Here is a 23,064-nt window from a genome sequence, read left to right as displayed (position 1 = left end):
TACCAGCTGAGCCACAAGGGAATCCCAAGAATACTGGAGTGGGTAGCCTATCCCTTCTCCAGAGGATCTTCCTGACCCAGGAATAGAACCAAGGTCTCCTGCATTGCAGGCGGATTCTTTAATAACTGAGCTATGAGGGAAGCCCCTGGCAGAAAGCAAAGAGGAACTAACGAGCCTCTTGATGAGCCTCTCCTCTTAGAGAGTGAAAAAGGGCTTAAAACTCAACATTCAAAAAATGAAGATCATGGCATCCAGTCCCATCACTTCATGGCAAATACATGGGGAAACAATGCAAACGTGACAGACTTTATTTTCTTGGGCTCCAAAACCACTCCAGAGATGGTTGCCTGGCATCACTGACTTCATAGACATGAGTCTGAGCAAACTCTAGGAGATAGTGAAGGACAGGGAAGCCTGGTGTCCTGGAGTCACAAAGAGTCAGACACAACTGAGCAACTGAACAACAATTTGCCACAATTAGAAAAAGCCTGTGCAGCAACAAAGACCCAGAACAGCCAAAAATAAATACATAAATAAGGAGACAAAACTCAGCTCAAATGCCACCTCCTCCATGAAGCTTTCCGTAGCTCACCTTTGAATTCCCAGAGCACTTTGCTAGTTATTCTCTAGGGCCTGCTCTGCTTTTTAAAACTGATGTTAACATACAGATGTACTCTCCCCCATGGGACAATAGGCATCTTAAGAAAGTCTTATCATCTAGTGTGCAGCATACAGTAGGCACTGCTAATCATTAGTTATTGATGCACAAACTGCCATAGACAGATTATAGGCTAATGAGAGCATGAATCAGAAGAAGAGAACTGGGATAGAGGGGGAAACCACTAATCACTATCAAAAAAGAATGGTCAACAAGGCCAAAGGTGTAACTGTCTTAATGACAACAACTTACAAGGCCTGGGCCTTGTGCTACCCATCATATTTACTCATCATATCCACTCTGTTATATAGGTACAATTCTCATCTGAATTATTTAGATGAAAAATTGAGGCTCTGGGAGGGCAAATTCTTTTTTTCAGCCACCAACCTTTTTGTTGGTCTATAAACGCATCTTACAGTGCTCACTTCGGAAGCACATATACTAAAATTGGAATAATACGGAGAAGATTAACATGGCCGCTGTGCAAGGATGACATGCAAATTCGTGAAGCATTCCATATTTTTTGTATTCTAACACATATGTATGGAATCTAGAAAAATGGTACTGAAGAATTTATTTAGAGGGCAGCAATGGAGATAGAACTGTGGTGTTGGAGAAGACTCTTGAGAGTCCCTTGGACTGCAAGGAGATCCAACCAGTCCATTCTGAAGGAGATCAGCCCTGGGATTTCTTTGGAGGGAATGATGCTGAAGCTGAAACTCCAGTACTTTGGCCACCTCACTCGAAGAGCTGACTCATTGGAAAAGACTCTGATGCTGGGAGGGATTGGGGGCAGGAGGAGAAGGGGATGGCAGAGGATGAGATGGCTGGATGGCATCACTGACTCGATGGACATGAGTCTGAGTGAACTCTGGGAGTTTGTGATGGACAGGGAGGCCTGGCATGCTGCGATTCATGGGGTCGCAAAAGAGTCGGACACGACTGAGCGACTGAACTGAACTGAACTGAACTGAATGGAGATAGATGGGGAAACAGTGGAAACAGTGTCAGACTTTATTTTTGGGGGCTCCAAAATCACTGCAGATGGTGATTGCAGCCATGAAATTAAAAGACGCTTAGTCCTTGAAAGGAAAGTTATGACCAACCTAGATAGCATATTCAAAAGCAGAGACATTACTTTGCCAACAAAAATCCGTCTACTCAAGGCTATGGTTTTTCCAGTGGTCATGTATGGATGGGAGAGTTGGACCTTGAAGAAAGCTGAGTGCCAAAGAATTGATGCTTTTGAACTGTGGTGTTGGAGAAGACTCTTGAGAGTCCCTTGGACTGCAAGGAAATCCAACCAGTCCATTCTAAAGGAGATCAGCCCTAGGTGTTCTTTGGAAGGAATGATGCTGAAGCTGAAACTCCAGTACTTTGGCCACCTCATGCGAAGAGTTGACTCATTGGAAAAGACTCTGATGCTGGGAGGGATTAGGGGCAAGAGGAAAAGGGGACGACGGAGGATGAGATGGCTGGATGGCATCATTGACTCGATGGACGTGAGTCTGAGTGAACTCCGGGAGTTGGTGATGGATAGGGAGGCCTGGTGTGCTGCAATTCATGGGGTCGCAAAGAGTCGGATACGACTGAGCGACTGAACTGAACTGAACTGAATGGAGAAACAGACAGAGAATAGACTTATGGACATGGGGAGAGAGGAGGAGAGGGTGAGATGTATGGAAAGAGTAACATGGAAACTTACATTACCATGTGTAAAATAGATAGCCAACAGGAATTCGTTGTATGGCTCAAGAAACTTAAACAGGGACTCTGTATCAACCTAGAGAGGTGGGGTGGGGAGAGAGATGGGAGGGAGGTTCAAAAGGGAGGGGATATATGTATACCTGTGGCTGATTAATGTTGAGGTTTGATAGAAAATAACAAAATTCTGTAAAGCAATTATCCTTCAATTAAAAAATAAATTCATTAAAAACAAAAAACACACACCTTACATACTACCTCCTCAGAGCCTTTACACTTGTTCTACCCTCACCTGAAACATTCTTCCCCCAAGTATAAACAAGGCTTGCTGCCTCCCTTCTTACAGGTCTTTTATCAAATATCACATTATTAGGCTTCCTGTCTCCACCATATAAAAAGTGGCAAATAACTAACTCCCTGGCATTTCATCTCCCTCTCACTTGCTTTACCACCATATCACTTATTTCTATCCCTCATATTACATATTTTATTTTATTTTGTCTTATTGGCCACTCCCTGAGGCATGTGGGATCTTAGTTCCCTGACCAGGGATGGGAACTATGCCCCCCCTGCAGTGGAAGTATGGAATCTTCACCAGGGAAGTCCCTACATATTTTATTTATTTGGATATTTTCAATCTCTCCCCACTAGATTATAAATTTCAGTCACACTGGTCAGGGGCAAAGCCCAGATTCAAATCCAGTTCTGAATCCAAAACCAGATGACAAAATTATAGTCTCATGAGGCAAAGAAAACAGCTTTGGTCTTTATGGCCCTCAAAGACAAATGCCTTTGATCACAGAGGAAGCATTAAGGAGGCTGATTTCATCTTAATATGAGTACATAGTTGTTATCTGGAGTTCTCTCTACCTCTTAAGAACCAAATAAGGGAATTCCCTGGCCATCCAGTGGTTAGGACCCCATGCTTTCATTGCTGAGGGTCCAGGTTTAATCCCTTGTCAGGGAACTAAAATTCCACAGCCAACTAGCATAGTCAAAAAAGCAGAACAAACATACAAACAAACAAAAAAGAACAGATAATATTAGTCAAACCCTCATTCCCCCAGATTCCCGGAAACATTCCCAAATATTATTGGAAATCCCCAGGGCAATTACATTGCCGTAATAACCTGTCTCTGCATTCCTGCTTCCACTGTCTGAATTTAGCTTATGGATTGCCTCACATCCCCTGTGTGTTATCCTTGTCCTGCACCTGGTCCTCAATCCTTTGTCATCAAAAACAATCGCTTGCTCCAATGCTTTGTGACCAAACTTTACTGAAGATTCATGGGACAGAGAGAACTTAGCACAACTGCAGAAGACCTTTGAAATTTAGTATTAGAAATTATTGTTCTTAAAAGCCTTTCTGGTACTATGCCGTATTATTTGACTTTCCTTTCTCTTCTTTCTCTCCAGCCTTCTCTTCCTGGCCCCTTCAAATTCTCAAAAGCAAAAACAAACAAACAAAATGCCCCTTATCTTATTCACATCATTTAAGCTCCTTCCTGCCCCCAACCTCAGGTGTCTTTAACCTCTTTACTTTTTTGTTTTGACTATGCTGGGTCTTTGTTATGGCACATGGGCTCTGCATTGCCACATGTGGGCTACTCTCCAGCTGCACTGACTGGGGAGTACTCTCCCCTCGTGGTACACAGGCTTTTTGTTACAGTGGGTTCTCTTGTTGCAGAGCATGGGCTCTAGGGCACGCCAGCTCAGTAGTTCTGGCCCATAGGCTTACTTGCCCCACAGCATATGGGGTCTTAGTTCCTGGACCAGGGATCAAGTCAGGGACCCCTGCATCGGCAGGCAAATTCGTAACCACTTGGCCCTCAAGGAAGTCCCTAACCTCTTCCTTTCTAAAGCCATGGATTTGGCCAAAATACTTGTGAAACCATTTACCTTAGATTGGAACTTGAACCCACAGGCTGGGACTCAAACTAGGCCAAAACCTTGCTTGGGACTTGAACCCAGCCAAAACCCACAGTCCTCCAACAGAGATCACAGACCTAGTTTCAGAACCTAATGAAGTTCAGGTTCTTGATGTCTCATCGCAGAAAAAATTCAGTGAACGACAAAATGATAGGCAAGAAGTAGCTATATTGAGAAACACACTCCACAGAGTGTGGGCCACCACAGAGAGTGAGGGTGACAGCCCCCAAATGTAGCGTGGTTAGTTTTTATGGGCTGGGTAATTTCATAGGCTAGTGAGTGGGAGGATGATTTCAACTATTTTGGGGAAGGGGTGGAAATTTCCAGGAATTCGGCCACCACCAACTTTTTGATCTTTTGATGGTGCCTTAGAACTGTCATGGACTTCTCTAGTGGCTCAGAAGATAAAGAATCTGCCTGCAATGCAGGAGACCTGGGTTCGATCCCTGGGTTGGGAAAATCCCCTGGAGAAGGGAATGGCTACCCTCTTTAGTATTCTTACCTGGAGAACCCCATGGACAGAGGAGCCTGGCAGGCTACAGTCCATAGGGTCACACTCGGAGTTAGACATGATTGAACTACTAACACTTTCTTTTACTTCTTTCTTTGGAACTGTCATAGTGCCTCTGGGTGTATCATTTAGCTTGCTGATTGAGGATCAAGGTCTAGTCGAAGCTGACATGTCTGCCATCTTGGACCCATCTGATTCAAATCAGTTTATGTTTTGTCTTCAGGATATGTCATTCTTTCAAAAGTTGTCCTCTGCCCCCTTCCCTCCTGTTTCACTTGGGTCATCCGATTAGAATCTTCCCATCTTTTGTTTTAGTTTCAGTCAAAGGGAGTAATTTAGTTCTTCCAATTCATGAGAAAAAAAACTTCCCTTTGATTTTGACTCTCCAGTGATGGTGATCTTCGGTGGCCTCAGCCTACAGTGGCTTGAAGCAGGATCTCAGTTTCCCAGCCAGAGACTAAAGTCAGGCCCCAGCAATGAGAGCACTGAACCCTATCTCTAGACCATGAGGGTCAATGACAAGATCTTGGCTTGTCTGATTTGCAGAAATAAATTTCAACAAAGAGACAAGTAGTAGTGAAACAAATAAAGGCCTTATTGGGGGAAAAATTATGTGTGCATAAATATGTCACCGGATATGCAGATGACACCACCCTTATGGCAGAAAGTGAAGAAGAACTAAAGAGCCTCTTGATGAAAGTTAAAGAGGAGAGTGAAAAAATTGGCTTAAAACTCAACATTCAGAAAACTAAGATTATGGCATCTGGTCCCATCACTTCATGGCAAATAGATGGGGAAACAGTGGAAACAGTGACAGACTTTATTTTGGGGGGCTCCAAAATCACTGTAGATGGTGACTGCAGCCATGAAAGACACTTGCTTCTTGGAAGATAAAGCTATGACAAACCTAGACAGCATGTTAAAAAGCAGAGACATTACTTTCCCAGCAAAGGTCCGTCTAGTCAAAGCTATGGTTTTTCCAGTAGTCATGCATGGTTGTGAGAGCTGGGCTATATAGAAAGCTGAGCACCGAAGAATTGATGCTTTTGAACTGTGGTGTTGGAGAAGACTCTTGAGAGTCCCTTGGACTGCTAGGAGATCAAACCAGTCAATCCAAAAGGAAATTAGTCCTGAATATTCATTGGGAGGACTGATGCTGAAGCTGAAGCTCCAATACTTTGGCCACCTGATGAGAACTGACTCATTAGAAAAGACCCTGATGCTGGGAAAGGTTGAAGGCAGAAGGAGAAAGGGACAACAGAGGATGAGGTGGTTGGATGGCATCACCGACTCAATGGACACGGGTTTGGGTGGACTCCAGGAGTTGGTGATGGACAGGGAAGCCTGGCGTGCTGCAGTCCATGGAGTCACAAAGTGTCAAACACGACTGAGTGACTGAACTGAACTGAGACCGATGTGGGTGGGTTCAGATAGAGAGTCATGCCTTTGTGGTAGTTTCAATCACTCATATGAGGTATTTCTTCTGTTTCCTCTGGCCAGTCATCGTGCTTTGCCTGGGTCTGAGTCTGTATCTGGTATATTTCTCAGTGTCCTTGCCTATGTGTACAAGTCTCTCTTAGCCAAGATGGATTCTAGCACAGAGGTGTGACATCATCTACTATGGGGTGGTGCCCCCTCCCTTTCTCGCCCCTGAGGAGACATTCTGTGCATGTGTAGTCAGGAAGGTCTTCTTGACCTCAGGAATGAGAAATATGTGGTCTCTTTTTTTTTGCTGTTCTTCTTACTAGGTTTTTTTTTTTTTTTTCTCTCTTTTACTTTTTTCTTTTTTTTAATTGGAGGAAAATGCTCCACAACACTGAATTGCTCCTTTGTCTTTTATCTCAGCTCATGCCACTATCTTATCTTGGAGTATCTGCCCACAGGGAACACATCTATCTCCCATCTCAATGGCAGATTACCTCTGTAGGTAGTGAGTACCCCATCCTTGGAATTACCCAAGCAAAGGCCTGATTCAAATACTTGGAAGATTTATATTATAGAACATGAATGAAGAACACTGTAAAGATCCTTTAAATTTCAGAACCTATGATTCTGTAACAATTTGGCACTTTTTTCTGAACACCATGCTAAACCATATGACTTTTTCAATTGCATATAACAGAGAACCAGTTCAAAGTGGCTTTAAAGTGGGGAGGGGTGGATTCATTACCTCATGTAAAGTAAGGTAGCTGAATCCAAGTGCTCAAAGTCTTCAGTATATCTTCCCCATTTCTTGGCACCACTTAACTAGTCTTGGCTTCTGTCTTACATGGACTCTCCCTTGATTGGCAAAAGCCACCAGTCAGTTCCAGGCCTGCATTCTTTAGCTTCACTGTCTCTATTCCCAACTCCCTAACAGGAGAGATGGCCTCTGCCTCCCAGTTGTTCCAGTGAAAGGCTTTCATTGCCCCACTTGGATGAATTGCCCACCACTAAACCAATTCCCACAATGATTGACTATGCCAGGGTCTTAATGCCCATCCCTGGAATTCAGAGGTGGACATGGCTCATTTGAATCACATTGAAACAGGAGGGAAAGGGGACAGGGCACAACCTTTAAAAGAATTAAAACTGTTTACCTCAGACTGGGTCTTGAACCTAGGTGCTGGGACTCAAACCAGGTCAAAACCCAGTTTGGGACTCTAACCCATGTGGCTGGGACTGGAACCCACAGTATTGGTTTCAGGACCTAATGAAGCTCAGGTTCTTGATGTCTCATCCCAGAAAGAATTCGGTGAGAAACAAAGTGATAGTTAAGAAGTGGATTTCTTCAGAAATACACTTCATAGACAGAATGTGGGCCATCAAGGAGGATAAGTGTGGCAGCCTTGAAATGAGGTGTGGCTAGCTTTTATGGGCTCAGTAATTTCATAGACTAATGAGTGGGAGGATTATTCCAACTATCTTGGTGAGTTCAGTTCAGCTCAGTCACTCAGTTATGTCTGACTCTTTGCAACCCCATGGACTGCAGCATGTTAGGCTTCCCTGTCCATCAAAACTCCTGGAGGTTGCTCAAACTCATGTCCATTGATTTGGTGATGTCACCCAACCATCTCATCCTCTGTCATCCCCTTCTCCTCCCGCCTTCAATCTTTTCCAGCATCAGAGTCTTTTCTAGTAAGTTCTTCAAACCAAGTGGCAAACTAATGGAGTTTCAGCTTTAGTATCAGTCCTTCCAATGAATATTCAGGACTGATTTCCTTTTGAATTGATTGGTTTGATCTCCTAGCAGTCCAAGGGACTCTCAAGAGTCTTCTCCAACACCACAGTTCAAAAGCATCAATTCTTTGGTGCTCAGCTTTCTCTATACTCCAACTCTCAAAACCATGCATGACTACTGGAAAAACCATAGCTTGGCAAAGTAATGTCTCTGCTTTTTAACATGCTGTCTAGGTTTGTCATAGCTTTTCTTCCAATGAGCAAGCGTCTTTTAATTTCATGGCCACAGTCACTATCTACAGTGATTTTGGAGCCTCCCAAAATAAAGTTTCTCATTGTTTCCATTATTTCCCCATCTATTTCCCATGAAGTGATGGGACCAGATGCCATGATCTTCGTTTTCTGAATGTTGAGCTTTAAGCCAACTTTTTCACTCTCCACTTTCACTTTCATCAAGAGGGTCTTTAGTTCCTCTTCACTTTCTGCCATAAGGGGTGGTGTCATCTGCATATCTGAGGTTATTGATATTTCTCCCAGCAATCTTGATTCCAGCTTATGCTTCATCCAGCCCAGCATTTCACATGATGTACTCTGCATATATGTTAAATAAGCAGAGTGACAATATACAGTCTTGACATACTCCTTTCCCAATTTGGAACCAGTCTGTTGTTCCATGTTCAGTTCTAACTGTTGCTTCCTGACCTGCATACAGATTTCTCAGGAGGCAGGTCAGGTGGCCTGATAGTCCCATCTCTTGAAGAACTTTCTGCAGTTTGTTGTGATCCACACAGTCAAAGGCTTTGGCATAATCAATAAAGCAGAAGTAGATGTTTTTCTGGAATTCTCGTGCTTTTTTGATGATCCAGTGGATGTTGGCAATTTGATCTCTGGTTCCTCTGCCATTTCTAAATCCAGTTTGAACATCTGGAAGTTCACAGTTCACATATTGCTGAAGCCTGGCTTGGAGAATTTTGAGCATTACCTTGCTAGCATGTGAGATGAGTGAAATTGTACAGTAGTTTGAATATTCTTTGGCATTGCCTTTCCTTGGGATTTGAAAGAAAACTGACCTTTTCTAGTCCTGTGGCCACTGCTGAGTTTTCCAAATTTGTTGGCATATTGAGTGCAGCACTTTCACAGCATCATCCTTTAGCATTTGAAATAGCTTAACGGGAATTCCATCACCTCCACTAGCTTTGTTCCTAGTGATGCTTCCTAAGGCCCACTTGACTTCGCACTCCAGGATGTCTGGCTCTAGATGGCCTTACAAATAGCTGAGATAAGAAGAGAAGCTAGAGGCAAAGGAGAAAAAGAAAGATATACCCATTTGAATGCAGAGTTCCAAAGGATAGCACGGAGAGATAAGAAAGCCTTTCTCAGTGATCAATGTAAAGAAATAGAGGAAAATAGAATGGGAAAGACTAGAGATCTCTTCAAGAAAATTAGAGATACCAAGGGAACATTTCATGCAAAGATGGGCACAATTAAGGACAGAAATGGTATGGACCTAATGGAAAGAGAAGATATTAAGAAGAGGTGGCAAGAATGCACAGAAGAACTATACAGAAAAAGTCTTCACGACCCAGATAACCACAATGGTGTGATCACTCACCTAGAGCCAGACATCCTGGAGTGTGAAGTCAAGTGGACATTAGGAAGCATCTTGGGGAAGGAGTGGAGATTTCCAGGAACTGGGCCACTCCCACTTTTTGGTCTTTTGATGGTGCCTTGGAACTGTCATCGGAGAAGGCGATGGCACCCCACTCTAGTACTCTTGCCTGGAAAATCCCATGGATGGAGGAGCCTGGTAGGCTGCAGTCCATGGAGTCGCTAAGAGTTGGACACGACTGAGCGACTTCACTTTCATTTTTCACTTTCATGCATTGGAGAAGGAAATGGCAACCCACTCCAGTGCTCTTGCCTGGAGAATCCCAGGGACGGGGGAGCCTGGTGGGCTGCTGTCTATGGGGTCGCACAGAGTCGGACACGACTGAAGCGACTTAGCAGCAGCAGGAACTGTCATGAAGGCTCTGGTTGTGTCATTTAGCTTGCTGATGAGGAAAAAGCTATAAGAAAATAACCCAAAATACAGACAAAGATATATGTACAAAGATTTTCATCACAGCATTTTTATAATAAAAAAGAAAGAAAGAGGGACTTCTCTGAAGGTCCGGTGGTTAAGAATCCACCTTCCATTGCAGGGGACATGAGTTTGATCCCTGGTCAGGGAACTAGGATCCCACATGCCATGGGGCAACTAAGCCCTCGTGACTTGACTAGACAGAAGCCTACAGGCTGCAGTGGACGGTCTTGTGTGCTGAAGCTAAGACCTGACATAACCAAAAAGATAATAAAAAATTAGTAAATATTTTAGGAAAGAAAGAAAGGAGGGAAGGAAGGGAAGAAAGAAAAGGCCTGTATGTCTAAGGATGGGGGAGTGGTAAATATATATATATATATGGTAACTCCATATACTAGAAGATTATGCAGTCATTTAAAATTTTTTTAATGGTTTTAAATCAAGAGATAGTTCTTACAATTTTATTGAATAAGAAAGCAAGACACAAAATTGTCTATGCAGTGTATTAACCATGTAAAAGAAAACTACATATGCCCAGAAATGGAAAAAAGGAAATACTTTAAAATGTTAGCAGTATTTCTCTCTTGATGGATGCTTGATCTTTTTCTTTTTTTATTTGCTTGTGTTATCTACAATGACCAAATATTATTTAAACATTTGTTTTCTTTTTTAAACTACCCCTTCTCATCTCCTAAATTTGGCCATCCCTTACCACGGCAAGTTATTTGGACACCTGGGAAAAAAAACACTTGGTAAGTGACAGATGAAGGTTAGCAACATTTTTTTGTGTGTATCTTAAAAATTCTCCCCAACCATTCACAGAAAGATCAGGGGTTTTTTTAATGGTCAGTCCTCCCTTAGAAAGAATTCATCACTTCATCACAAGAGGTTTTTTTTAAGTAAAACAAAACCTGGGAACAGAACAGAAACTTGTGCTGAACCCTGATATGAAAATGAACAGGCTAACTAGGATTCCAGCGGCCAGTGACGTACCAGTGCAGAAAGGATGCTCAGGTTGATGGATGCCAGAGATCGAGGTAGAAGTACCTCCATCTCAGGCCTGAAATGCCTGAAGGAATTCCAGCCTGCCAGTTTTGGGGCTCTGTGGACACATTCTGCCTAAAGGCCCCTCAGATGACAAGGTCTCCCTCACCGCAGGCAGTGGCTGATTGCCAATGACCACTGGCTGGAAAGACAGACAAGATTATGCTTCTATGACCTCACATATTGTACCATCTCCAGGAAGTTTCCCTGCCTCCTTCCTGAGTCCCCAGAACCCCTCTAGACTGCATTTCTTAAGGAGCCATGGCTGTGGTGCTTTTCCATACCCTCTTAGATTTAATGTCACCACTGATGATGTGGCAGCTAGAATTGTGAGAAGACATCACGCAGAACTTTGTTTACTTCTAAGCTCTGACTCTCAACTCCTGAGCCTCAGCTTCCTGAGCTATAAAATGGACACAGTAATCTCCACAGCACAGAGCACTGGCGCCCTCCGGGCATGCGTGCTAAGTCGCTTCAGTCGTGTCCAACTCTTTGCGACCCTATGGACTGTAGCCCACCAGGCTCCTCTGTCCTAGGGATTCTCTAGGCAAGAATACTGGAGTGGGTTGCCATGCCCTCCTCCAGAGGATCTTCCCAACCCAGGGATTGAACCCACATCTCTTATGTCTCTTGCATTGGCAGGCAGGTTCTTTACCACTAGGGCCACCTGGGAAGCCCACTGCCCCCCTCCAGGGACTCTCTACGGGAACCATTTGACAACTCAATCTTCACGTTCCTATAACATGATTGTGCCCAAAGAAACTGCTGGGCAGTCCAGAACCACAAAGGAATGCTCCCAGGTCTGGCCCACTGGTAGCAGCACCCCCAACCCAGCCTCCCCACCCAGATCTCTACCCAGTTCTAGCCAAGGAACAGCCAGCCAGTAGTGCTGGAGACACCCCTCCCATCTTATGGACAGAGTAATTGCCGGGTGGGACAACAGGACCTCAGTTATTGAGGGTCTGTTCAGAGGTCAAAGGCATGCTGAAAACTGAACTCAGATTCCCCTCAAATGTGTTACTCTTTCTGATCCCTTGATCTCTGTCTCAGAGAACAGCAGCACCCTGGGGACCCAAGTTAGAAATCAAGATCTGCCTCTTATTCAATCTCTCAAACCCATCCACTTCTTCCCACCCCACCGGTGCCGCATAGTTCAAGCCATTACCCTTCTCCTCACAGGTCTCCTTGCCCCCACACTGCCCCACTAGGAACCTATCTCCTCCTGCCTCTGCTGAAAACTCCTCAACAGCTCTTAGAAAGGAAACCAGCCTCAGGAACTGAGCCTCCACCTTGAACATCCGGCCCCAGCTTACCTTTCTAATCTCATCTCTTTCCACTCCCCACCTCACGCCTCCTTATTTCCCCCAAATTCACTCTCACGTTTCTCACCCACCGGCTCCTCCTTCTGCTGTCTGCTCGGTCATTAACATTCTTCCCTTCTTCCTCTTCCACCAACAAGCTGCTACTCATATTCTAAGACTCCGCTCTGATTTCCACTCTTCCAGAAGACTTTTTGCTCCCAATCCTCACCTTCAAACTAGGCTATGTTTTCACTGCTACAACTTGCTGAACACTGTTCCAAGCACCTTTGCTGTCCCAACGCATTTAATCCTCAAATCCACGGACCCTGGCCTAGGTTTTCTTCTTTTTCTTCTTGTTTTTTTAAATCTATTTGGCTGCATCAGATCTTAGTTGCAGCATGTAGGATTTCGTTGTGGCTCATGGGCTTAGTTCATGTAACTCATGTAGCTCATGCCCTGTGGCATGTGGGATCTTAGTTCCCCCACCAGGGATGACACCTGAGTCCCATGCATTGCAAGGCAGATTCTCAACCACTGGACCACAGGGAAGTCCCTGTTATTCTTAATTTTACAGATAAGAAAACTGAGGCTTGTAGAAGTTAAAGCAAATTTTCCAAGGCCAAACAGTAAGTAGGCTTTGTACGGCTGAAAACTAGGTCTACTGTTTTTTGTTTTTTAAATAAAAAGAGCTGTATTGTCCTTTTCTGATTATAAAAGTAACAAGAAAAAAGCAAACACACTCCTCTTTTTGTCAATGTGTTGAGTATCCTTGGTCAAGGATGCAGTAGTCATTCAGTAAATGCCTCTCCTTATACCTATACATACATGCTGATTTGTATGGACAGCATTTCCTATAAACTGCTCATACCATTCTGCAGGTCTATTTCCTTAAGTTGGAGCCCAAGCACCCAGCACTCCCCACCCGCCTTGTCCTCTCTTCTGTCCTCCCCCTAGCAGTCTCAGACTCTCAAGCCTCAGATGCTTGTAACTCCAGCTTTGGTTTCCCTGCGGAACAGTGATCATTCAAATTTGGTCTTGGTGTCCAAACCACGTCTGTACCGAGACCAAGCCACGCTCAGGCTTGGGGCTGCCCCTCACAGGCCACTCACATACCCACCACGATCTCCACCGCTACACATGGTCCCGAGTCCAACACCTTCAAATCTCTCCAAAACCTCAGGCGCGGACCTGAGTTCCAGCTGCCCACCCTCCACACTCCTAGCTGGGTTCTTGGTGGTGTTCCAGACCACTGCTTCCGGCTCCACATCAGGCGTTCCCGCGCGTTAATTACAGCCCTGCTCCCACCCGCCCCCCATCCCACCCCGGGCTCCCACCGCCACCTTTATCCCAGGGCTGCCGCGGAAGGCACCCCACCCACACCCCACCCCGTTCTAGGCCCTGGCGTCCCCGGGTCAGGGCCGAGGGAGACACTTCCAGTCCAGCTCTGGCGCCGGGTGCGTCCCGCTTTACGGAAGAAAGTCCGGGAATAATCCAGAGCGGATTTGCATCACAGCAACACTGGATAGGCTCACAGCCTCCAAACCCCTAAAGCCGAGAAAGTCCCTCTCCCGTCACCGCCCAGTGGCCGGATCGGAGGCTGTGAGGAAGTGCAAAGGAAGCTGCTGAAGGGAGGAGGTGTGCACACTGGCCGGGAAAGGTGTAATCGCTTCCCCTTTGCTGGGCCGGACCTCAGACTGGGCCTGGGTCCTGTCGAGGCTAGGATTAAAGGAAAAGCTGGCGCCCTGGGGTGGCGACAGTCTAGCGGCCCCCACCCCTTACTGCTAAGAGTCTCCCAGCCCTGGTCTCCTCAGATTGGCCCGCCAGCTGCTTCTGGGCCCTGTATCCCTGTGGCCTCCACCTCTGTGACTGCGCACAGAACACAAACAGCCCTGAGCCTTGTATCACTGGGCATCAGATTTCTCTTCCTCGTGGGATAATTCATTCATCCCAGGTGGCCAATCGGTGCCCCCTCCAGAGGCTGCTCTTACTGTTTCTCAACCAGGAATGTCTTTTACCCCTTTACATCAGCTAAAACGTTGTCCTTTCTTTAAGTCCACCTTTAAAACCACCTATACCTTTTCTTCGGAGAAGGCAATGGCACCCCACTCCAGTACTCTTGCCTGGAAAATCCCATGGATGGAAGAGCCTGGTGGGCTGCAGTCCATGGAGTCGATAACAGTTGGACACGACTGAACGACTTCACTTTCACTTTTCACTTTCATGCATTGGAGAAGGAAATGGCAACCCACTCCAGTGTTCTTGCCTGGAGAATCCCAGGGACAGGGGAGCCTGGTGGGCTGCCGTCTATGGGGTCGCACAGAGTCGGACACGACTGAAGTGACTTAGCAGCAGCAGCAGCATACCTTTTCTTTCTTTATAAATATTTAATTGGCTGCACTGGATCTTTGTTGCCGCATGCAGGATCTTTGATCTTCACTGTGGCATGCGGGATCTTCAGTTACAGCATGGAAAATTTTAGTTGTGGCATGCAGGATATAGTTCCCTATCCAAGGATCCAGCCTGGGCCCCTTGCATTGGGAGCATGGAGTGGTAGCCACTGGACATCCAGGGAAGTCCCCCACCTATATATTTTCCATGAGGCCTGTAGAGGTCTGTGCCCTGCCTCTGTAAGCTCCCAGTATACAAAATCTGAAGCTTTTAGTCCTGACATCTCTGTCGGTGTATCCACCAAGCAATCTTTGGCAAGTCCTGTTCCCTTTCTGGACCTCAAACTCTATCCTCACCCTTACAGTGAAGGATCTTTTAGATGACTACCCCCACCCCAACCAGGTGCCCCTAGTCCTGACCCTATGAATCAGTGACTTCCTTATTTCTCAGCCCCGGATGATGACCCATCTTTGGACAGACCAGGGGTAGGTATCTATCTGAAATCCTTCCACCTCCTTTGAGTCAGTTACCTGATGCAGTTGTGCACATTGCTGAGTCTTGGGGATCCAAAAAGTATTGGGATTCTCAAGGTAGTGAGACTAGTGCCAACATGTCATGATGCCAACCCAGCTGGCAAGTCCCATGCCCCAAGCCCTGGAGGCCTATCAGTCAGCTCCAGCTTCAGCGGGCAGAGGCTAGCCCATCCCAGAAAGTCAAGAAGCCTCCATTCACAGCCCCTCCCCAACATATACACACTATCTCCAGGAACAGTGACAGCAGCCTCTCAACCAGGACCACTCTCCAACCCAACCTCCTCACATTCAACCCAGTTCAGCTAGCTCCAATCTGAGCTGGAGCATACCCAGAGTTCCCAAGACAAGGAGTCTCAGTTCAGCTTTTTCACAGTATGAGCTGTCAGTCCTGGCTGCAAACTTTTCTAAGTGGAACCTGTCACCTTTCAGAGCCGGCTGGAGAGACTACTTCTCCCTGAAACTCCGATCCATGGACTTCCATTTTACCAAATGAAGCCACATGAAATAATGCTAATCTGAAATCACAGCGCTCAGAATTAAGACAGACCTGGTAGAGATTCCACTCCTATTGCTCTCTAGCTGAATAATTTGAGGTTATGTTATTTACCCTCCCTGAACCTCAGTTCCTTCATCTATAAAATGGGAGCAATGATTTATATACACAGGGTGTTTGTGGGCATTGCGTAAGATGCCCAGTGATGAGTGTTATAAAAACACTCATCATGGACACTGACACATGTAGCATGTCAAACGTGAGCACTATTTCTATTCCCTCTTCCCTGCCTCCTCCCTGAAGCTGCCAGACACTTTCTCTGGAAGCTGAGAATGGAGCTATCTGAAGCTGAAACTGCTCTGGATGAAAGCAGGACTATAAAATACTAAAAGCTGCACTTAGGACCCAATTACAGACTTCAAAAAAAGAGCAAAGGAGGTTTGGGGCCTAGAGAGGGAACAACATTTACCAAAGAACACACAGCAGGTGTAGGTAGGTAGAGCAGCGGGCAAGCAGGGAGAGGGAGGCAAGTGGGAGTGTGGGTAGAGGTCAAGGCTGAATCCAAGGACAGGCAGCTGAGCAGGAGGATCTCCATCGGACATTGCCCCATTTCCCATGCCCAGAAGGGCCTGGCATTTGCCTTTCTCTGGAGCCACTCCTTCTGGGTTCCTGAGTTTGCAGTAGTTTCCCAGAAATGCTAGGTAAATATCCCTGTTGTTTACTGAGTAACCAACCCCATAATCAGACAAGGGTCCCCATACAAAATGTTGCCTCAAACTTGGCTCCTTCCATAGAGATGCCCGCCCCCAACAGGCACCATCCCAGACAGACGCCCTCTACAAGGTCCCCTATCAGGGCCTTGCTGGGGGCTGTGAGCCCCACCCTACAAAGTGGCTTTGGTGTACATCATGTTGCTCCAAGATCAGCATCTCTTTAGAAAGGGATTGCTCCTGCCAGCAGCCCCAAGAAAAATGTAGGATACGGACTATTTTCTGTTTGGTACCTTTCTGGCAAAAAAAAAAAACACCAGCCATGGGTCACCCATTCCAATGCGGTAAATAGTCTTACTAACCTTTGAAAATGTCCTGAGCTGATATTCACCCCAATCCTGGAGAAGCTGAAGGCATTAGGGCCAGTGTATTTTGCTACTTGATCTTTCTTTAGGTTGTATTTTCTTTGTTTATATAGTTCCCCCTCTCTTCTCACTGCCACTTCACTCCCCTCACCCTCAGGAACCAGGAATGTGTCCTTATGAAAGAGGTCTGTCTTCTGTCTGGTTTATTGCAGGTGTGTTACCTCACCCTAACTAAACTCATGTGTCCCGAGCTCTGCCTCCTCCTTCAAGTTCATGTGAGAACTACTGTGCGCATCCTCCGTGGGGAATTCCCAGATTTAGACCTCCACCCTTTACTAATTGACTTCTCAAGACTTCCATCTCAAGGATACTTTAGCCTTGTCATCTGGGACTCACTGATGCCAGAATTCTGTGTTTCTAAGATGCTGTTACTTGCATTGCACCATGCTAGAATTCTGTGATACTAAGATTCTGTGACTATGGAGTCTATGCATCCAGAATTTTGTGATTTTTGTTTCATAAATTTGTCATTGACATGATGACAACAATCAGAAGTCACTTGGCATGAGTTTCTTGTGTTTGTCCTCCAGAGAATGCAAATATCTGCTCTAGGTCTGCTCTAGGTTCTTATCTCTGAATTCGCTGAAGGCAGAGGAAGAAGCCAGCTGGATGGGTCAAGGGTAGCATTCCTACTTCACCTGGGGCTGCCAGGTATGAGACATGCCCTGGGAAGCTCAGTCTTAGGCCCATGCACTCAGTCCACCCGCCTCGCCCAAGCCTCTCAAAGAAGGCTGAGCACTGAAGAACTGATGCTTTTGAACTGTGGTGTTGGGGAAGACTCTTGAGAGTCCCTTGGGCTGCAAGGAGATCAAACTAGTCAATCCTAAAGGAAATCAACCCTGAATATTCATTGGAAGGACTGATGCCGAAGCTGAAGCTCCAATACTTTGGCCACCTGATGTGCCAACTTATTGGAAAAGACCCTGATGCTGTGAAAGATTGAGGGCAAGAGGAGAAGGGGATGACAGAGGATGAGACTGTTGGATGGCATCACCAATTCAATGGACATGAGTTTGAGCAAACTCTGGGAGATGGTAAAAGACAGGGAAGCCTGGCGTGCTACAGCTCATGGCGTTGCGAAGTCGGACATGACTTAGCAACTGAACAACAACATCTGAGGGCAGGAGGAAAAGCAGGCTCCTTTACAGCCCTCCCACCCAGCTTCCTTTCCTCCCTGGACTGCCTACAGGTCCAGGAAAAGAAAGTTTACTGGGAGACTGGCCTGCCCAAATGGGCAGAGAGGGAGGGTTAAGCACAGGGCAGGGAGCCAGTGGAGGAGATATGGGAGATCCCCAAGGGAGCCCTGCAGCTTTCCCTGAAGGTGAGGAAGGAACAGAGGCCGGAAGTGGGGGTGTGGATGAGGGCACTGGTAAGGGTGGGGTGACCGGTATTGCATTGTGGGGCTGGAGCTGGGCTTCCGGCCATTGACCCACTGGTGACAAGGGACCTCCATCCTGTCGCCCTAGGGGCTGTCTGGTCAGCCCTAACCCACTGGCTTTGTGCTCCTGTGCCTGAGTCAGACTCCCAGGAAACAGGAGTTGCCCTCCCCCAAGGGCAGGAGTTGAAAGTGGAGAAACTGATCCTCCAGAGCAACTTTCTGGGAGGGGCCATTGAGGCCAAGAAAGGGGCAGGAGTTTCTAAGTGTCACACCAGAGAATGGAAACTCTGGGCTCCTGAATTCAGCCCACACTCTCCAAAGGGTCCCAGTATTATAAAACGCTCCCCCAATGAGACCATTTGGCCACACTCCATGCTAGAAGATAGGCCCGCCTCCAGGCCTCCTCCCTGTGGTCTAGACCTCTCCTCCAGCCCTGCAGCCCAGCTGAAGCTGCCAAACCCGATTTTCCAGTGGTTGCCCCAGGCTGGGTAAAGCAGGAAGCCCTCCTCCAGGCGTGAGTCCTTCAGGCCACAGGCATCCCCTCCCCCACCTCCTGATGGCATCCCTTCCCCCACCTCCTGATGGCATCCCCTCCCCCACCTCCTGATGGCATCCCCTCCCCCACCTCCTGATGGCATCCCCTGCTTCTTCTACAGCAGTGCCACCGCCGCTTCCTCCTCCACCTGCCTGCCATCTCCCCTGAGCTGCTCCCTGAGCAGGGGCATGTGTGATCCGGCACTACCCCTCTCTGGGCCTTCAGTTTTCTCATCTACAGATGGGGAACACTGCACTGCCTCCCAGGGATCAACTGTGGGGAAGCTCCAAAGGAAAGAATAGCAGTGGACCTCCATGTGGATGGTGGGCTGGTACAGTGTTGGGAGCACAGAATGCGGTGTGAGAAGGAAGCAGGGCTTGGTGGAATTCTGGAGGTGCAGTGGTTGGGGTGAGAGGTATAAGGTAAAGGGAGTGTGTCCTTCTGGTTTCCTCAGGTCCCCTCTATGAGAGACAGACCATCATCCCAGCCTGAATGCCCTCGTTACCAACTCAGAGCCCTTGCTGCAGCTCAGGGCTGCACCTGTGTGCTCTGTTTAATGTCTGTCTCCCACCGAGCTGCAACTCTAACCAGGAAGAACTCCCACGGTCCTGCTCACTGCTCTATCCCCAGAACTTGGCATCTTCCCTGGCACATAGCAGGCACTACTGACCGAGACATAATTTCAGATTGAAAAGCAGAAGGAGAGGCACCCTAGGGGCTGGAGACCAGCCAGGTCAGCTCACCTAACCCAGGCCCCTTCTCCGGGCTGCCATACTGCCCAAGCCTCCTCCTCTGGCCTGGGAGCCCAGTGTTCTCAGCTTCCAGGGAGCCATGACTGGGGTGGGAGAGAGTGAACCAGATTAGCGATCCAGCGGGTCACCTAGACTAGGATGAGGGGGACCATTGGCTGTGGCTGTCTCTGGGAGCTTGAAGGGGAAGGAGAGTTGGGAACCTGGCGGGGGAGGGGCAGTGAAGGAGCTGTCATTGCAGAGGAAGCTAAAAATAGCCAGAAGAGATGATGTCATCGGGTTCCCACAGCTAAGCAACCCCCTCTCTCTCTCACACACACACACATCCACTCGTGCGTGCACACACACACATCCACACACAATCTCACAGCCCCAGATACACATAGACACAAGTGTGGGCAGGCACACACACACCCCCATACACGCGCTGTCTCACATAGGGGAAGGGAGGCTTCTGGGTCCCAGGGCCACAGGGGCAGGGAAGTCTGCTGAGTGTGTTTGCATGAGTGTGTGCCTATGTTGGCGTGAGCAGGATTGCAGATGTCAGTCTATATGCTCGTGTGCTGTAACCAGGTGCATGCATGTTTGCGTGTGTGTGCTCATTTGTAGGCATGTGTGTGTGTTACCTGTCTCAGGTGGAAAGGTTTATATGTATTTGTGTCAGTACATACATCTATTTATAGGGGTGTACTTGGCGTGTACTTGCATGCAGGTGTGAATTTGTTACCTTGTTTATCTGTATCAGTTGTGTTTATATGTCTGCATGTGTTCCTGGACTGTGTCACATGTCTTTATATGTGTGGGCATCCTTGCGGGCTTTGGGCACTAGCTAGTCAGCCTCCAGCTCTGACTGGGGGTTCAGCACCTTCCCCCAAACCCTGAGAAGCCTCATCCTCCACCAGTGCAGTCTGGGCACGATGTGTCAGTGAATTCTCTGCCCCGGTCCTCCTCTCAGGTCCCGGTCTCTGGCAAGCCTTAGAGTGGAGGAAAGCAGACACAATTCATTTTCTCCTCACAGGCTGCCCAGGGGGCCAGGCCAGAGGTCTCACAGTCCACTCCCACCCCCGCCCTCCTGGAACTGGAGCCAGACCTCGGGACACTGGGACACTCACTCACTTGTGCATGAAGTGACACATGACAGACAGTCCCTCACAGTGTTTCCTGCCTCTGAGACACAAACTCCACGGAGACACACCCCACAGAAACCCAGTTACACCCGATGACACATGGGCGCACACGCAGAAATCCAAATGGAAAATCCCCAGGCCTGAGTGCTTAGCACCCTCCCCCTTCCTGGACGCTCACTCAGTCTCGCCCCACCCCCAAACGCCCCAGCTCAGCTGTTAGTCTGGGAAAATACCGACCTCAGAGAACGGCTGTGGGGGCTGAGGGTGGTGCACCCCCTTGGAAGCTAACCCTTTCCTACTTCCGGGTGAGCCCATCCCCCTCCTGGTGGAGCAGATGACTGCCTCCCTGGCCTATTCATACCCTCACACACACACACACCTTGACACACAGCTGGCCACAGAGACACACTCATCTCAAAGGCACACTCAGCCACGTCTGCTTCAAACTCCATTCTCTCTGTCTCACTCACACTAACCCTCACAGGCACACAGAGGCACATACATCTCACACTCAGACACTCATTACGCTGGAGCAGTGCAATCTGTCTTTCATGCCATCTTTTTCTGATTTATGCCTCTACCCTTCTCCCCAGTGACCCAGGTCCCTATACCTTCCAATATGTCTACGGAGACCCTTTTCCCTGTTCTGATGGGAGTGCAAGGCAGGAAGGACCCCCACCTCACAGGCCAGAGCAAAAGCTGAGGCCAAAGATGGTATGTGTTGCTGACCTTGTTCTGTCCTTCCAATGTCTTCCTGTGATGCCTGCTGCTGCTGCTGAAGCCTGTCCCTGGGAGCATTCAGCCCTAGCCCTGCCCTCATACCCTCCATAGTCAGCTGGAAGCACCTGGGAGTGGAGGAAAGCAGTTGGAGCAGAAAGGACTGTATTTGTCTGCTATTCACCACTCGTGGCCCTGAGGAGATGAAGGTCCGGAGCCAGCCAAGCTTCTGGACTAGTTTCTGGATGTTTCAGAGGATCAGAAAGCTGCCAGGTTGACAGAGGTGTCTGAGAACTGAGGAGAGAAGGGAGAGGAAAACAGTGTGAGGAAGCTCCACTGCTCTTAGACTCTCCCATTTCCCCAAGCCGTCCACTTCAGCTAACACGTCCTCCTCCATTACGGCGCTCAGACTCTGGGGTGCTAAAGTGCCTGCACAGGGCTCATGTGGGTAGGACTTCAGTCGCCCTGTTCTCCACCCCCACCCCACCCCACCCCACCCTACCCGGGCTCAGGCCCTCAGCCTACCTTGCGGTGCAAGGATCAACACCCTGGTGGTGGCAGTTTGGGTGTCGTTGATATCCGTGGCCACACTGGCAAGATTGGTGGTTACAGTGGTGCCAGCTGGGCCTTGCCGTTTCTGCCGGTACCTTCTGCGGCTACACTTGAACATCTTGGGAAAGCGGGGCCGAGGCCAACCCACGCCTGGCCTGCGGTAAGGGGAAATTAAGCCCCGGGGCCGAGGGGCACGGACAAGCTGAGAAGGCCCCATGGGTGCAGTGAGCTTCTGTAAGGTGCCTGATGGTGCTACTGGCCAGGGCAACGCGGCTTCTGTGACATACAGAGCTTGTGTAGGGGTGATGCTCTTTATTACAGAGCCTGGTGCCCAGCCCCTCCCTAAGGGTTTGACTCCGTCACAATTCCCTCCAGGGATCCAGCCCCAGAGACAGAAAACTTCAGTTTAGCCCCTTGGGAAAGGAACTCTGAGTAAAAAATTCACTCCCTCACCTTTTCACTCATCCAATGTTAATAATATTAACATTGTTTACTGAGCACTTACTATGTGCCAAATATGGTGCCAAGTCCTTCACAAACATTACCTCATCTAATCCCACGACAACCCCACAACAAGGAGATTCTATCATTATTCCTATTTCACATACAGTCGATTATCATTATTTGTGGTTCAGTTCAATTCAATCGCTCAGTCGTGTCCAACTCTTTGTGACTCCATGAACTGCAGCACGCCAGGCCTCGCTGTCCAACTCCCAGAGTTTACTCAAACTCATGTCCATTGAGTCAGTGATGCCATCCAACCATCTCATCCTCTGTCATCCCCTTCTCCTCCTGCCTTCAATCTTTCCCAGCATCAGGGTCTTTTCCAATGAGTCAGTTCTTTGCATCAGATGGCCAAATTATTGGAGTTTCAGCTTTAGCATCAGTACTTCCAATGAATATTCAGGACTGATTTCCTTTAGGATGGACTGGTTGGATCTCCTTGTAGTCCAAGGGACTCTCAAGAGTCTTCTCCAACACCACAGTTCAAAAGCATTAATTCTACGGTGCTCAGCTTTCTTTATAGTCCAACTCTCACATCCACACATGACTTATGTAAAAGCCATAGCT

At 47.7% G+C, this 23,064-nt stretch overlaps 1 protein-coding gene and 1 non-coding gene across 2 annotated transcripts; one reads left to right on the top strand and one right to left on the bottom strand.

The window, feature by feature from the left end:
- The first annotated feature begins 1,075 nt into the window (after positions 1-1,075).
- On the top strand, positions 1,076-1,182 carry LOC138987388 (U6 spliceosomal RNA). The gene has a single exon (XR_011463863.1). It is a non-coding gene; the product is annotated as a U6 spliceosomal RNA (small nuclear RNA).
- Positions 1,183-21,691: 20,509 nt separating this feature from the next.
- On the bottom strand, positions 21,692-22,210 carry P3R3URF (PIK3R3 upstream open reading frame). Its single transcript, XM_070368134.1, has 2 exons — positions 21,967-22,210; positions 21,692-21,735 (listed from the first exon to the last, which is right to left on the bottom strand). The coding sequence occupies exons 1-2, from the start codon at positions 22,208-22,210 to the stop codon at positions 21,692-21,694; spliced, it is 288 nt and encodes a 95-aa protein (XP_070224235.1).
- Between the last annotated feature and the right edge of the window lie 854 nt (positions 22,211-23,064).

This window comes from Bos mutus, chromosome 3 (genome assembly GCF_027580195.1).
Source record: "Bos mutus isolate GX-2022 chromosome 3, NWIPB_WYAK_1.1, whole genome shotgun sequence".
In the NCBI taxonomy this organism is placed as follows: domain Eukaryota; kingdom Metazoa; phylum Chordata; class Mammalia; order Artiodactyla; family Bovidae; genus Bos; species Bos mutus.
Note: the sequence above shows the minus strand (reverse complement) of the source record. Positions and strands in the feature narration are given on the sequence as shown.

What these genes read in the sequence shown, in the direction of transcription:
- P3R3URF (XM_070368134.1), bottom strand. Translation starts at nt 22,210, where the DNA reads ATGGGGCCTTCTCAGCTTGTCCGTGCCCCTCGGCCCCGGGGCTTAATT. An exon ending in GTTGATCCTTGCACCGCAAG is followed by an intron (nt 21,736 to 21,966) that starts GTAGGCTGAGGG and finishes TTCTCTCCTCAG; the next exon opens with TTCTCAGACACCTCTGTCAA.